Source organism: Idiotropiscis lumnitzeri, chromosome 1 (genome assembly GCF_059441095.1).
Source record: "Idiotropiscis lumnitzeri isolate Australia: NSW breed Sydney's pygmy pipehorse chromosome 1, RoL_Ilum_1.0, whole genome shotgun sequence".
NCBI lineage: Eukaryota > Metazoa > Chordata > Actinopteri > Syngnathiformes > Syngnathidae > Idiotropiscis > Idiotropiscis lumnitzeri.
The window spans coordinates 31,903,856-31,919,887 of NC_142391.1; the positions used below are offsets into that span (position 1 = coordinate 31,903,856).

At 41.7% G+C, this 16,032-nt stretch overlaps 1 protein-coding gene across 1 annotated transcript; it reads left to right on the forward strand.

The window, feature by feature from the left end:
• The first annotated feature begins 260 nt into the window (after positions 1 to 260).
• plk2b (polo-like kinase 2b (Drosophila)) lies at positions 261 to 8,290 on the forward strand. Its single transcript, XM_088295307.1, has 14 exons — positions 261 to 502; positions 593 to 700; positions 814 to 930; positions 1,616 to 1,745; positions 1,841 to 2,024; positions 2,544 to 2,742; positions 2,839 to 2,986; positions 3,464 to 3,558; positions 3,740 to 3,875; positions 4,446 to 4,526; positions 5,616 to 5,775; positions 5,902 to 6,031; positions 6,109 to 6,219; positions 7,456 to 8,290. The coding sequence occupies exons 1-14, from the start codon at positions 317 to 319 to the stop codon at positions 7,645 to 7,647; spliced, it is 1,977 nt and encodes a 658-aa protein (XP_088151433.1). The 5' UTR covers positions 261 to 316; the 3' UTR covers positions 7,648 to 8,290.
• Positions 8,291 to 16,032: the final 7,742 nt, after the last annotated feature.

The following is a 16,032-nucleotide window of genomic DNA, read 5'->3' on the forward strand; positions in this document are numbered from 1 at the left end:
TCAAAGTGAATTTATATATGTATTCTCTGTTATTTTCTAGTTTACTATTTATGCAAAATAATTTGAAAAAACAGTCACAAACAACAGGGACTGCTTTAGAGTTGTATATAAAATATAAGGACAGCTACTCTAGATGCTTTTGAATGCCTGTACTCCATTTTAATAATGTACAATGAACGTAAGATTAGTGTCGTGATGTCACAAAAGAGGCGGAGTCCAGAAGGCACCACAATATATAAAAAGGAGGCGCGCTCTTTTGGTGTGCATTCTCGAGAGTGGGGACGAGTTCTGAAGGAACACTCTCATATACACACAAATGGAAGTACAGAGGACTACCGGGCTTCAGCAAGCCAAGAGTGGCAACATGTGCGAGTCGACGCCGAGGTCCTGCGAGCCTCGACGGAAGAAAACCGAGGAGCGCGGCGCTCCCTCGGAGATGTCTCGGATAATTACCGACCCGGCCACCGGCAAGTGCTACTGCCGGGGCAAAGTTCTGGGAAAGGTATGAAGAGAGAGCGAGATCAACTTTTACTTACGCAAGATTTCAATTATTAACAACAAAAAAAGAAACAACAACAATTTGTCTTTGTAGGGAGGCTTTGCCAAGTGCTACGAGATGACCGACCTCTCAACCAGCAGGGTTTACGCAGCCAAAATCATCCCGCATGCACGCGTCTCGAAGCCGCACCAACGAGAGAAGGTATAAAGCCATACATGCAATTATCTCCAAATTTAATAGTCATAATAACGTACGAAAAGAACTTGGAAGAAAAATGTGTTTTTAACAATGTTGATTTTTTTCCCCATGTCTAGATTGACAGAGAAATCGAGTTGCATCGAATACTCCATCACAAGCATATTGTGCACTTTTACCACCATTTCGAGGACAAGGACAACATTTACATCCTGCTGGAGTACTGCAGCAGAAAGGTTAGTCACATCCACAACTTTAAAGCATGAGGGGTGGGCAACCTTTTTCCTACCGTTTCCTAGCCTGTATTTTTTTCTGACCTATCCACTCCTGTACAATCCAATCCTATTGGCTGCTTGTTGCCTCCCTTCCTCACAATGCAAATAACTGGTTTCCAAGTCCACATGGATAAAATCCAAATGCATGAAAAGTCCCACAAATCTACCATACTGCATGATTTTTAATCTGGTGTTCTTAATCTGTGCAGAAGCACAATGCATTGAGCAGATGTTTGCACAATTATCAAATGTTGGAAGCAAGAAGTGAATTTTTATAACACTTGATTTGGGTTTTATCCGTTTTTAGAATTGTATGGTAGACATGACTAGTTGCTCTGTGTCAGTGATTCCCAACCACTGTGTTCCAGCACATTAGTTTTACCGTGAGAAGTTTAAGGCATGCAGTTCCACTTAATGCTGCAAAACATCATTACTTAAAAAGAAAAAAAAGTATCTACATAATACTTATTTGTTAGTGTCTCATGTCAAATATGCTGTGGCTTGATAAAGGTTGGGGAAAACACTGCTCTCTATTGCCCACAGGCTGTAGGTTTCCCACCCCATTTATGTTTGATTTGCACACCAACTAGTCTACATTTCTTCCCTGTGGCGAATTGCATGCCTGACCCCTGTACTTTTCTTGCAGTCCTTAGCACACATCTTGAAGGCCCGCAAAGTGCTCACTGAGCCAGAGGTGCGCTACTACCTGCGACAAATTGTCTCTGGGCTCAAGTACCTGCACGAGCAGGAGATCCTGCACAGGGATCTTAAACTGGGTAGGTAACTTGCATGCGTCGAGTGGCTTGCGGGCTGAATAGAACAGGAGCCTCATCATCTTGCCCTTTCTCATCTTTCGCGCTCTCCCATGTAGGTAATTTTTTCGTAAGTGAATCCATGGAGCTGAAGGTGGGCGACTTTGGTCTGGCAGCCAAGCTGGAGCCGGCAGGGAACAGGAGGAAGACGATCTGCGGGACTCCCAACTATCTTTCCCCTGAGGTGCTAAACAAGCAGGGCCATGGTTGTGAATCAGACATCTGGGCTCTTGGCTGTGTAATGTGAGTAGACTTCTAAATGAGTCCTAATGTTAACCCTCTTATCTGTGGTTATACTTATACAGTCAGAAAGTGCAGGATATACAGTATAACTTGAAGTGGATGGTCGTAAATGGGGGAGTATTTTTAGTTAGCTTAGCTGCTGTCTATCGTGTGTCGTTCACGTTTCTTTTATTGTCGGTGTGGTTTTTGGTTTTCATTTTTATAAAAGCTGCGCCCATACTCTGGGAACCAATTGCAATCAAACTTAGGTGTCAATTTGTAAAGATTTTTTTTTCTCGCTGGTACTCTGACTTCTTACCACATTCGGAAAACACTCATATTGAGTTGATTTAAGACTAATTGTCCATAGGTGTAGATGAAAACGAATGGATTGCTTGTCTGTGTGTGGCCTGCAATTGACTGCAGACCAGTCACGGGTGTACCCTGCCTTTTGACCATTAGTTGTGATAGGCTGCAGCTCACCATTAACTCCAATAAACAAAAGCACAATAGAAAATGGATGGCTCTATCTCTCTCCAGGTACACAATGCTTTTGGGGAGGCCGCCGTTCGAGACCACCAACCTGAAAGAGACGTACCGGTGCATCCGTGAGGCTCGCTACTCGTTGCCCTCCTCGCTATCGCCACAGGCCAAGCAGCTCATCGCCAGCCTGCTCGCCAAGGTGCCAGAAGACAGACCCAACCTGGAACACATCTTGACGCATGACTTCTTCACACAGGTGAGATAGAATTTTCAAAAGGAAGGGAACACTTAAACCTCCCTCCCTCCCTTCCTTACAGTTGGTTGCTGACCCACTTTGGTGTCCACTTTGCAGGGCTTCAGTCCCGAGCGTCTGTCGGCGAGCTGTTGTCACTCTGCCCCTGATTTCCACATTTCAAGTCCTGCCAAGAGCTTTTTCAAGAAAGCGGCGGCGGCCCTGTTTGGAGGCAGGCGGGACAAAGTCAAATACTACGAAACTCTGAGTGAGTAAGACTGATTTACAGAGCACCATGCATTCAGTACTGTAGCCTTCGGTGGGAATTGCCCATTTTAATCCACCTATTAGTACCACCACTATCACTTCACAATTATAGAAACCAGCAATACTATCCCAAAACACAATACCACAGCTCCGACCAACCTGAGGATGGAAAACTGCTGACGTTATTTTGGGCCAGTTGGGTGGGCCCTCGAGCTGAAATTGAACTCTGATTGATTGAAGCAACAGTCCGATTACTAATATTATGTATGTTACATTGGCCATCTCTTGTGACGCTGAAGGCCCTGAGCAGATGAAATTGTCATATAGAGGCTAGACTAACAATCTAACATACTGACAGTACTTGAGAATAGATTATTGGAAATAATAGAATTTCAAGGAAGAAATTAAGACGTGATGGTGTTTCAGCCAGTCCTCGACAGCTGACTACTGTTAAGCACAATTATCTTTTTGCTTGCAGATAAGTTAACCAAAGAGGAAGAGGAGATCTACAAGCTACAGCATGACCTGGAACGCACAGTCATCAGCCAGCAGCAGTGCAAAAAGACAGCTGAGGTAAGAATGAATTATTCACTCTTGCAATTTTCATACGGTCCCTAAGTGAGGAAGTTATACTGCATGTTCAGAAAGCCGTTTATTTTCAACCATTTTGGGTTGACTCGTAGTGGGAGGAGATGAATCCTACTCTCCGTCGCACATTTTCAAACACTGTCGTCATTCGTTTCATCCGCCTCAGAATGGAAGTCTACTTCCGCCATCTGCCCAAAGTCCTGTCGCCCTGGCAACAGAGAGCCGATCCCTGACGACGACGCGAGATACCATCCGTTTAATCGTCAGGGGGAGTCTGGGGAGTTGCAGCAGCAGCAGCGAATGTGAGTTATTACGCCTGCATTTGTACACTGGCCACTTCAATAGGTTGCCTCTACAGTATAGTGACATGATGAAAAGGCCGTGTTAAAAATCCTGCCATATGCCTCATTATGCTTTCAATATTCGCTATCTGGTAGTGTAACGGAACTTGCCGCTGCCTTTCAAGCAGACGACGTAATGGACTCACTGCAGCGAACGCTCACATGGAAAAGCCCAAAGTCATTTTTTCTGTTCTCTCAGTATGATGGTAGCACTGCGAGCCGAGTGGTTAGCACATCTGCCTCCGAGTTCTGATTTTGTGAGTTTTCCCTGATTTAAGACTGTAGCTAATTCAACCCACTTTTATTCCTGAGCCACTTCATCTGTAACAAAGTGCTGTACATAAAATGAAACTTATTTTCACACTTGTCTGGCTTTTCATTATATTAAATGTAGAATATTCATAAGTTTAATGATCATTAGACTCCATCTCAGTGACCAATGTCACTGTGCAGGTGTACCTAATGCAGTGTCCAATGAGTGTTGATGCAAACAAATGTAATGCTTAAATCCACACTCTGTCATCCCTAAAGGTCTAGAGTACAACACCACGGGGAGCGTCGCCGACACGGTCGCCGGTATGCTGAGGGGATGCCTGGAGAGCATGCCTAAAGGTGAGTCAGTCACGGCCCCCTGCATCGGTCCCAACATTTGTGGTTACAAAGTTTGAATGGATTTTGCGGATTCATTGTTGAGTGATAAAACTTTACCAGTACCGACTGCAAGGCTTCCAGCATGCTCAACAACCCAAAGTTGGTAGCAGTTTGGGTTTTTTATCAGTGGTGGTGATGGTAGCAGGTCTTCTGTTGCGTGGTTCCAATTTTGAGAAACCTGCCATGTTAGTATATATTTTACTTGGCGTTGGAGCAGTGTGATGGTCAAAAAGCTTCTCAAACTGGCACTGAACTGCAGTTGTGGATGGATAAACTTCTTGCTAGTTGGCATTTTTGCAGCTCTGCTCCAATCTCAATTGTCAAGCCACACGCAAAGGGCATCCAAATGGATTCCGTCTTTATGGATGTCATTGTTGCTGTCTTTGTCTTGTCCGTTTGAACTGCATTACTAAGTAAAATAGCATGACCTACCGATAAATTAAAGCCTGGAGACCAAATGCCTGATATAAACCTGCATCATGTGGAGTCATCAGTGACTATTCTAGTAAGCTCAAGTAGTCCCTCCACAGTGTTGTGCATTTTTTCCTGGGAATAGTGAATATTTATTGGTTTCTGCTCAATAATATTATTCAAAAAATGTATGTAAGCATAATTTAAGTCTAGAGACTTCGTATTGAAGACATTATGATAGTATTCAAGATCTTGCATTTTTTGGGACGATTCCTGTAAGCTTTGACGTGTAGTCGCTTTCACAGTGTTGCACGCTTTATGTTCCAGGGACTCACACTATTCCGAAAATGTGACCAAATAAACACCCCCCTCAATACTATTTGCGTGAATGTCAGTGGTGAACAGAAAAGGAAAACTGATTTGTGCATTATTAAGCTTATTAAAGGTCTCCACTCTAATAGACGCCTACGGCCATCTGCCTCCTCACTTAGCCACTATTTACCGAAATAAGTCAGTACAAAACAGAACATTTGTGATATTAGTTTGCCTATTTCATTTGTTAGGAATACAAATTGCATGCCGTCTTTCAGGTAAATGGGTCCTAATCCCCCCTTTTTGTTGTTATTTTCCCCCCTGCAGCCGACAACATTCCTCAGTGCGCTAATAGTTGCGGCCTTCAGTGGGTGACCAAGTGGGTGGACTACTCCAACAAGTACGGCTTTGGATACCAGTTGTCCGACCACACCGTGGGTGTTCTCTTCAACAATGGCACTCACATGAGCCTCCTGCCAGACAGAAAGTACGTGCCATCCCGGATGTTAGGCCACACAAATGTTGCCAAGTGTTGTTCAGCGACTGCTCAAAAAGTATACTTGAGCTTTTTAAAGTGTTTGCCTCACTCTGTTTATCTCCAATTCATCACCAGGACAATCCATTATTATGCAGAGTTGGGCCAGCGTTCTGTTTTCCCCACCTGCGAGGTTCCTGAACACTTTGTGGGGCAAGTGACTGTACTCAAGTACTTTTCCCACTACATGGAGGAGAACCTCATGGATGTAAGCCTTTCTTTCATTGTGTTCTGCGATGATACCATGTCACGGCATGTCTAATGCTAACTGTGTTGTGTTCTCAGGGCGGGGACTTGGGCACTATGACGGATGCACACATGCCCAGACTCTATCTGCTACAATGGCTGAAATCAGACCGCGCCCTCATGATGCTCTTTAATGATGGCACTTTCCAGGTAAACACACTCTGTGAAAACACCGGTGGTTGCTAGGAGCAGCGAGATAACTGTACTACAGTCATAACGGCATTAAAGGAGGAGGAAGAGAACATAATAGCCAACTGAAAATGCATGCCGCAATTTGATGAGATGACATTTTGTCTTTTTAAGGTCTTTGTAATGTTAAACTGACAAACCTTGATCAGAACTGCGTATACATAGAATCAGATAAGATTTGACTTGGAGGTCTTAGATTTTTGGAACAGAAAGGTCAGAGCAGGTTAAATACAACAAGGGCCTCATAATGAAACCGTTTTCATTTGGAACTGGGTGGTGGCTTATCTTTCTTGAGTAAAAGCATGCATGAAATGAGCTGCCTGTCTGTGCCAACTATGTTGCCCACAATGTTTGAAATGTAGTCATGGATACGCAGACTCAAAGTCACATGACTCCAATAGGATGTTGAGTAGTCATGAGTTAAAAGTCAAACCTAAACATGCGCAAGGGTCTTTACATTTTACATCCATGCTCTAATATCTACTCAAAGTGCAATAGCCATAACTTTTTGTTTGGAGACTGTTTCCTGAGCTGCATTCAAATTTTTGAAATGAAAAATGGAAGCATCAAAAAAGATGGATAATGATATTAGTGATACTGCTGCTCTTACTACTAATAATAGTAAAAATAACTAATGATTATTATTTTTTTGATGAAGTAGTCACCGAGTTTTTTTTTTACCCCACTAATTACAAGTGGAACCTTTGCGTTTCAGTCCATTAGACCTTCCCGAATCAAAGCTTGTGTTTTCGGGAATGCAAAATTTAAACTGTAAACAGGAAGCCCAGAACAGGAACACAAACAAACTCTTATCAGGGGAAAACCACTTTGGTGAAATTGGGGAAAAAAAATAGCCTTGCAAGCTGTTCAGTCTCGTCAAAGTTATTTTCACTGTGGGCCACTAAGACGAGAAATCACATAAATGTATTATCACCTCATTATATTAAGTATACACAGATTGCCCTGTATTTGATTGTTGTATATTTTTAACAACGGATTTTGGAATCAGAAGTGATGGGAAATGGGGACATCTAAATATTTATGCTCACAATATAAGTAATTAAATGTACTGTTGGAAAGGGGTTTGATGGTAAATTAAAAAAAAAAAAAAAAAAATTTCAGCCAAAATAAAAAGAAATTAGCGCGTACTTTGACACATGTGCCTGATATTAACTGTTATTTTTATTCTTCCCCAAGGTGAACTTTTACCACGACCACACCAAGATCATCCTGTGCTGCCAGAGAGACGAATACATGCTGACTTATATCAACGAGGACCGTGTCTCCAAGACCTTTAAGCTCAGCTTGCTGCTGGCATCCGGCTGCCCCGCCGACCTGCGTGAGCGCATGCTATACTCGCTCAACATGCTGCTGCAGAGGTGCAGCTAAAAGCTATACGCTGCATAAATATGGGCGTTGGACACATGAACTCGTACATCCTGCAGGGACTGCGCAAGTGGAATTGTGGAGGAGCAGCAGACTGTATATCAGAAGTGATTATATGCAATGAATGGAAGAAGAGGAGAGACAAGTATGTTGGACCCGTGAATGTTGGTACGATCCAGACATGTTGGATAAAGAGAGAGAAAGAGATCGTCTTTTGGGAAGACCGAAAAGCTGGGCTGGCACCAGCTTAAAAAAACAAAAAAGAGACAGCAAGACTGTCTTACTATTGTAAATGATGAACAGTGTAAGATGACGTTCCATACAGAAACTTGCTAATATGCGTGTGAATGGGCTTGGGTTCAAGTGTTTTTAAAAATATGTACGTCTGTTTGTGTGTGCGTGTGTCTGAGTCAGAGTGTGTGGGAGGGTTGTAATACCATGCAAAAAAAACCAAACAAAAAAAACGGTGATTTCTTCTGCTAAGTGACAACTAGACTGAGCGCACAGGGGTGGGGAGGATGTTTTTCTTATTTTCTTTTAGAATGCTAAAAGAGCCATTATCACCCCGGTAAAAAAAAAAGAAAGTCCTACATAACTTATTGTGTACAACAAAGTGCCGTATTTATTTATTTAATAATAAAGTGCATTTTCTTAAAAGTGTATGCGTGTGGTTTTTCTTTTCCTATTTAATTCTATTTATAGCTGAGGTTGAAATTTAAACCCTGGGGACCATGTCTGGCCCGCTACATACTATAGGTCAAATAGTGGCGACTTAATATTTGTTTTTTAAGCATACAGCAGAGTTAATAAGCAAATGTCTGTGTATGTATGCACTATTAGGAGGTGCTTATACATTTCCTGTGTTTATGGTTTTCTGTCACAAGCTTCTGAGGGAAAACCATAACTATCGGCAGCGTGGTCTATGATGAAAATCTCTCAATCTTAAAGTGAGCCAGGAACAGTCGACAAAGCCTGCACAACAGTATTGAAATTATAATTGGGGGTTTGGCTGTGTCCAGAATTAACCAATCACAGATGAATTTGATAAATCCCAAATAAAGTTCAGATGTTCTTGGAGGCTTTTCCAAACATTTATTGACATTTTACAGCACAAGCAATGGTCTGCAGAGAACATCCACAGCATCAGAGGCATTTCGTTGGTCAGAATTGTACAAAACTATTTCAGAGCCATTAGGTATTTCTTGAAACACATTTAGGAGTCATCATGTGAAGAAAATTACCAAGAACGACATATAATGCTCAGATAATGTAACGTTTCAGATCAACACTAATACTATACATTCAGAATTTCCACAGCCAGGCTAATTTATTTAATATGTTTCGGTTATATTTTTAGTTTGGCTTTTTTGCATAAAACTCGGAGCCAGTGCAGAAGGTTTGGGGGGGGGGTGAGTTTACTTATATTGAACGTGGCTGTGGCATGCACACTGAAGGAGGCGTAGGAGAGCACACACGAATGTTGGTGGCGTTCTTCTTCTACGCAGACACCTAACTGCGAGGTTGTTTGACTTTGTAAGTCCAAAAGCATGCAAAATTCCCTGACAGCTTTTCAGGTGTACGGACGGAAATGATTTGTATTGTAGGTGACAAAGATGAGTAGCTTTCCCTCAGTATGCCAGCTATTACAATTTACGTGGAACGATCACTCAAAACAATCCCTCAAAATTGGACTGATCAAGGAAGACTGTCTTCTTTACTAGGAATAACCTCATTGTGGACGGATAGACGTTTGATGCTCAAAAACGAACATGAAGACTTGTACAGGGAAGTAACCTATATATTTATTTATTTATTTACGTTACAAAACGTTTTATTGAGCTAACTTGAGATCAGACTATGAAACAAATCAAGCAAAAAGCTAGTCAAAATGTCGACTTGGTTAATGTTATTAAATATTTCAATGTAATATTCCACAACGTTCACAGCCGTTGAATATAGAAAATTGCAGTGGAAAATAAGCTCTCTAAACTCTATTGTGTAAGTATCATGTACGTTTGTGAAAAGAAAAATCCCTGACAAGCTGAAATCAGGACCATTGGTAATTGGTTTATTGTGTCACATGGGCACAATCCACTCTGTAGTCACCAGAAATTTCGATGAGGTGTAGAGGATCAAATGGTCATTGCACTCAATAAAATGCACATTTTGTGTTGTGGGCTGAGATAAAATTATTATTTAATGCATTGTTGACTAATAATCTGACTATTATCATAATCAGTAATCTGCCATGAAAACTGGAGACTACTCATTTTCATGCAATCAACGTCTTTTTTTAAAAAAAAAAATGTTTCATACAGCAGTTTTCCCACTCCAAAAATGTGTTTCTGATGGGAATGATCGCTAAATGGACCATAATGACATTCCTGTCTTTTTGTGTCCAAATCAAAGCGAATACGTTATCTAAATATGAGAGTTTGGAGCAGGGAAATGGGCAAGATAGAAGAGGATGTCAACAATAAAGCCCTCAAATTTGAACAAAAATAAATAACGACTTCCTGTCTCCAAACCAATAAACCAATTTGTTTATGCGATCAACTACACCAGGCATCACCAAATGGCGGTACGCGGTCCGGATCCAGGCCGACAGATGGTCCGGCCTGGACCCATGACCAATCTATGATGAATTTTTTTCAGGGCGCATTCGCAAACGTTGGCGCTGCGATTCTAGTTAATACGGAAAAGGCGTCACTGATTTGAGCCAATCAAATCTTTTGTTTACGACCCACTGCCAATTGCGCAGCAGACCGGAAGAGAGTGCTGCTGACAGTATGCCTTGCTAAAAAGTTAGCAAGGTCGATGCGTCTTGTTTTAAATGAATGGACGGAGAAATTTAGTTTCGTTCTGGCTGCAGCCGATTCAAAACCAGTGTGCATCATATGCTCCGAAACCGTCGCAACATTGCGAAGCGCCACTACGAAACAAAGCACCGCCTTTTTGTGCAAAGTTTGCGGTGAGCGCACGCAAAAACATCGAACTTCAAGTGCAGTATAACAGATTTTTACATTTTCGTTTACAGCCCAGCGGCATGCAAACGAATGTTCACTAAAAGTAAACTAAACCATTCAGTGATGGGGACGTTGTGAAGGCGTGCTTAAATGCGGTTGCACAAACATTATTTAAAGGAAAACACAAAGCCCAGATGTGTGAAATAATCTACCAAATCCCAATGGCCCTGACTCCGTTCCAACCCAGAATTAAGTCACTGGCAGGGCAGTCACAAACTCGTTTTTCTCATTAAGAGAAGTTAAAAAAATATTCAAAAGAAAAGTTGGTGTCAAAGCTCATTTTGAATTAGTTTTTTATGAGGACAGCCATTTTTATTGATTGTGTACTGAACATGTTGACCTGTTTTACTTGGATAATTAGGCTTTCCGTTTTTTTCTTTTTTTTTAGGATGATAACACTTTGATTAAAAAAAAAAAAGGTAAACAATGTTAACTCAATGCTTAGCGCTTGATATAGTTCCGCAGGAGATATTTTACTGTTTTACTGGAAGTGGCACCCTTAAGTTCCTGGAGCCACATTTTCTTGAATGTGAAATAAACGCCTTATATTTGTTTGACTGGCAAAGGTGTTTAATGGGAACATTGCTAAATATTTAGTGTATAAGTGCGCTCTGTTGAAAATGACTAAATATTGAAATTATATAAAAATGTGAACATAGGCTAGACATTAAGGTAAATTGGACTTACGTTCGGACCTTTTAATTGGAAGAAATTTTAGTCGTGGACCTCTGTGACTTTTAATTGAATACCTTTGAACTACACTATGAGACTCATTATTCAAAGGAAACTGGCTAAAGTATTTGTATTTAATTTGTTAATTGATTTTAATCTCGGGCGGCACGCCGGGCGACTGGTTAGCACAATGGCCTTACACTGCAGAGGTCGTGGGATCGATTCCGGTTCGGCCTTCCTGTGTGGAGTTTGCATGTTGTCCCCGTGCCTGAGTGGGTTTCCTCCGGGTACTCCAATTTCCTCCCACATTCCAAAAACATGCATGGCAGGTTGATTGGACACTCTAAATTGCCCCTAGTTGTGAGTGCGGATGGTTGTTTGTCTATGTGTGCCCTGCAATTGGCTGGCAACCAGTTGTTTGTGGTAGTAATTTTAATCCAAGGGAAGTTGTTTCTTCCACACTTCAAGGATTAAAAATGTTTGTATTTATTGTACTAAATTTAATTTTTATTTCCTCTATGTTTTATTCTCAGATTGTGTACTGGAAAGATGCATTTAGCGACAATTAGGGTTGGGCGATATGACCTCAAGTCAATATCGCGATAAATTGAGCAGTTTTACCTCGATACCGATAAATGCACGATAAATTCCCCCGTGGACTAAAATCAAAATAAATGCAGGAAATGCATATTGACTGCTTTTTTTTAAATTGACCAACTGGTACACATTACTTTCAATGAAAAATAAAAGTACAAAAATCATTTGTATAAACATTCCAAATACCTTGCTTTGCATGACTTGAACAATGTCTCAAAGAACAGGAGAAAAGGGTACCTCTTGCAAAATCTTTTTCTGCAAATAGATTGCGCCAAGATGCCGTAATGATATGTGCAAAGCCCTAGATTTGTGTGGTCTCTTGTAAACAGTATAAATAATGCCAAATAAAAAAATGCTAAATAAAATTAAAGAAAATGTCAATGCAGACCAAATAAACAAGTGTGCATCATCAGCCGTCTCGAGTACTCCGGTGCGCAGTCGCCACTTGACGTCTATGTAATGCACAGTCAGGCTCTATCAGGGATCCACGTTGCGACTCGACCACAAGTCGGATGTAGATGCAAAATGCTTGACATGTCTAAGCTCCCGTCCCGATGAAGTCCATATCGGGAAATACGGCTTTCATGTAGCGTTTAAATCCTGAGTGCGCCACTGTAACTAGAGGAGCTCTATTCTTAGCTATGTGCTAGGCTATCGCCTCCACCACTGAGACATTCTCTCGTATGGTGTCGCGTCCGTTAATGGGCTGTTGTCACTTGTCGAACCTCTCTTCTCACTTTGAACTTTCAGCACAGCATGGTTGTGTTGTGGGTGGTGAAAAAGCTTCTGGATTTGAATCGCCAGCTACGGCCGCGTCGTCTATTTCTTTCTTGATCAGATGGGTGGAGTCACGTGACTCGACGCGCTGTAGCCGTCTTAAAGGGGCATGAACATAGCCGCAGACAGAAAAGACTTTTCTTTTCTTTTTTTTTAAACACAGAATTTACCGACATGGGCAAAATGATGTCGGTCATAGTAATAAATTTCGGTAACGGTACATTTTCGGTTTATCGCCCAGCCCTAGTGACAGTGTGAGACACGTGGTACCCCCCTCCGTAAACATCAGTCAGAGGTCATTTCCATACGTACATCTCTCACTTAATCATCCGAATGTTCATTTGATGGTTCTGTCAAGCACCTCTTCACCTCTGCAGTTTACTTATGTAACAGCTGTAGTCCAACGTCGATGCTTGAGTCATCCACTTCAGAAGTTCCCTCGGAATATCGGTGCTCAGCGGAGCTCAATAATACATGGCTCAAGCGTAGACATACCCACGCGGGTAGGCCAGAATAGGAAGTAGCAGTCCACGAATTATTCATGCGAGCGATACCTGCCGGGGTCCCAGTGCTTTTGACGGTAATGGATGCTCCAAATAGACTGTTGATGTTGACATTCCGTGGCACTCAAGGGCGTTTTGACCTTGTGTCCTAACAAACACAGAGCAGCATCTGCATCAGACATGCATGCAAGCTCCTGAAAACTGACTAACAGGGAGAAGATGTAGGAGTATGTCAAATATAGGTTCACGCGTGTACGGGCGAGAGAAACCGTAATTTCACTCCCCGTGGTAATACTGAGAGATTCTGAGCTGAAATGCCTGGGAAGGACATGAAGTGTAATTATTACTGGTAGAAGAATAACAAGTCATATCAAACTAAGGGCAGCATTGTGAAATAGTTCTGTTTCTGAGTTTGAATCTCTTCTCTGACTGAGGTTGATTGAATCAATGCTGTAGTGGGTGACTCAATACACCCTTATTAAATATCCATGCATCCATCCATTTTCTATAGCACTTTTCTTCATTAGAGTTGAGGGTGATCTAGAGTTTTTCCAAGCTGACATTCTGGATGGGTTACCAATCAATTGTAGGGCACAAATAGGCAAACAACCATTTACACAGTATGGTTAATTTATAACTGAACCTAACATGCATGATTTTGGTATGTAGGAATGAGCACAGGGAGAAATCCCGCAAAGGTATTCTGGGGCCAACATTCGAACCCAGAATCTCAAACCTATGAGGCAGATATACTAGTAAACACAATGGTGGCTTGGGTCCTGATGATCATTTATGTCTTATTTTGTTACAAACTGCCTTTAATGCCAATGTTTGTTTGATGTCATCCAACGCAATTTAGCTCAATGGCAATTGTGCCAGTCCAAAACTAAAAGACGTCTATCCAGAGCTGTTTTTTTTTGTACAGAGTAGGTTTAGGTCCTTTTCCATTAAAAATACCAAATGTCACAGTCGATTAGTGTGACCGCTGGTGTCCAATTCAGGAAAAAGTTGTCAGTGTGGCACAAGGCAGCTGCACTGTTGAGTCACATCGACTGAGGAGATGAAGATGTAGTGCGTGCGAGCAGGCTGAGCCATGAGCTTGAGCTGATGTGACAAAGGGAATCTTTATATTGCCTTTTTCCCTGGGGTTGTGTGCAGGCAACAGCATGAGTCAGTGTGGCAGTAGAAATGATTGTTATGAGGGGCCGACAGGGACATAATTCCACATTACCTTTCTCCCACTCTACTGAAATGCTCTCACATACATCTCAGTACTGATATGCGGGGAAAGACATTTCAATATTGTGTCTGAGATGTTTCACTTGAATAGCGAGTGTTTCACTGTTGCCCGTGTTTTGTGTAGGAGGTCCAAACAGTCGTCAATCAACTGGTGGCCGCAGTCATCAAGCTGGTGACCCCTCGTATGAAGAATTAATGTTTGAGATGGCACTTTAGATCAATCAAAATGTAGCTTGAAGTAGGGCTGGGCGATTTGACCTCAAATCAATATCGCGATAAATTGAGCAATTTTACCTCGATAACGATAAATGCACGATAAATTATCCCCGTGGACCAAAATCAAAATAAATGCAGGAAATGCCTTTTAACTGCTTTTTTTTATTGACCAACTGGCACACATTACTTTCAATGAAAAATAAAAGCACAAAAATCATTTGTATAAACATTCCAAATACCTTGCTTTGCATGACTTGAACAATGTCACAAAGAAACAGGAGGAAAAGGGTACCTCTCACAAAATCTTTTTCTGCAAATAGATTGCTCCAAGATGCTGTCATGCCATGTGCAAAGGCCTAGAAGGTCTCTTGTAAAAATATAAATAATGCCATGTGCAAAGGAGCTTGTCACCTGTAAACAAAATGCTAAATAAAATGAAAAAAATGTCAATGCAAGCCAAATAAACAAGTGTGCATCATCAGCCGTCTCGAGTACTCTGGTGCGCAGTCGCCACTTGTGGTCTATGTAATGCACAGTCAGGCTCAAACAGGGATCCATGTTGCGACTCGACCACAAGTCGGATGTGGATGCAAAATACTTGACATGTCTAAGCTCCCGTCCCGATGTTGTCCATATCGGGAAGTGCTGTTTGCGACAAATATTTTCGTACCTCTTGCCGGCTACTTTCATGAGGCGTTTAGATCCTGTGCGCGCCACTGTAGCTCGAGGAACTCTATCTTTAGCTATGTGCTAGGCTATCGCGCCCACCTCTTAGACGTTCTCTCGTATGGTGTCGCCTCCTTTATGGGCTGTTGTCAATTGTCGACTGTCTGCTGAGTAGGCTGCTCTGCTTGCAGAGTGAACTGCACGCGGCGGGTGGTGCGGGAACGTGCATCGTCAAATCAATACAATGAAATATTAGTATTTTATTTGGATATGTTGGTATTTTTGAAGTATCGATACCTTTGACAACACTAATCCCTAATTTAATTAGATTCTTTCTGTCTGATTGTCTATTTGTTCAAAGAGTAACGAAACATTTTTTTGACTGATACGTAGCAATATATCTATCCATTAACCCTGTGACCATAATAAAATGGCTGAGAGCTGGCGGCTGGATAAATAGCAATTTCATTACTCAGCCTCTAATTGTATTTCTTTTAACTGAGTCTAGGGCTTCGTTACCGAAATTTATTACAAACATCGACATCATTGTGCCCATGTCGGTAAATTCAGTGTTTAAAAAAATAAAAGAAAAGTCTTTTCCGTCTGCGGCAATGTTCATGCCCCTTTAAGACGGATACAGCATGTTTTTGTCACGTGACTCCACCCATCTGAACAAGAAAGAAAACAGACGA

Coding starts and splice junctions, on each gene's coding strand:
- plk2b (XM_088295307.1), top strand. CDS start 317: ATGGAAGTACAGAGGACTACCGGGCTTCAGCAAGCCAAGAGTGGCAAC. Junction 701..813: donor AGCCGCACCAACGAGAGAAG/GTATAAAGCCAT, acceptor CCCCATGTCTAG/ATTGACAGAGAAATCGAGTT. Junction 6,032..6,108: donor TGGAGGAGAACCTCATGGAT/GTAAGCCTTTCT, acceptor TTGTGTTCTCAG/GGCGGGGACTTGGGCACTAT.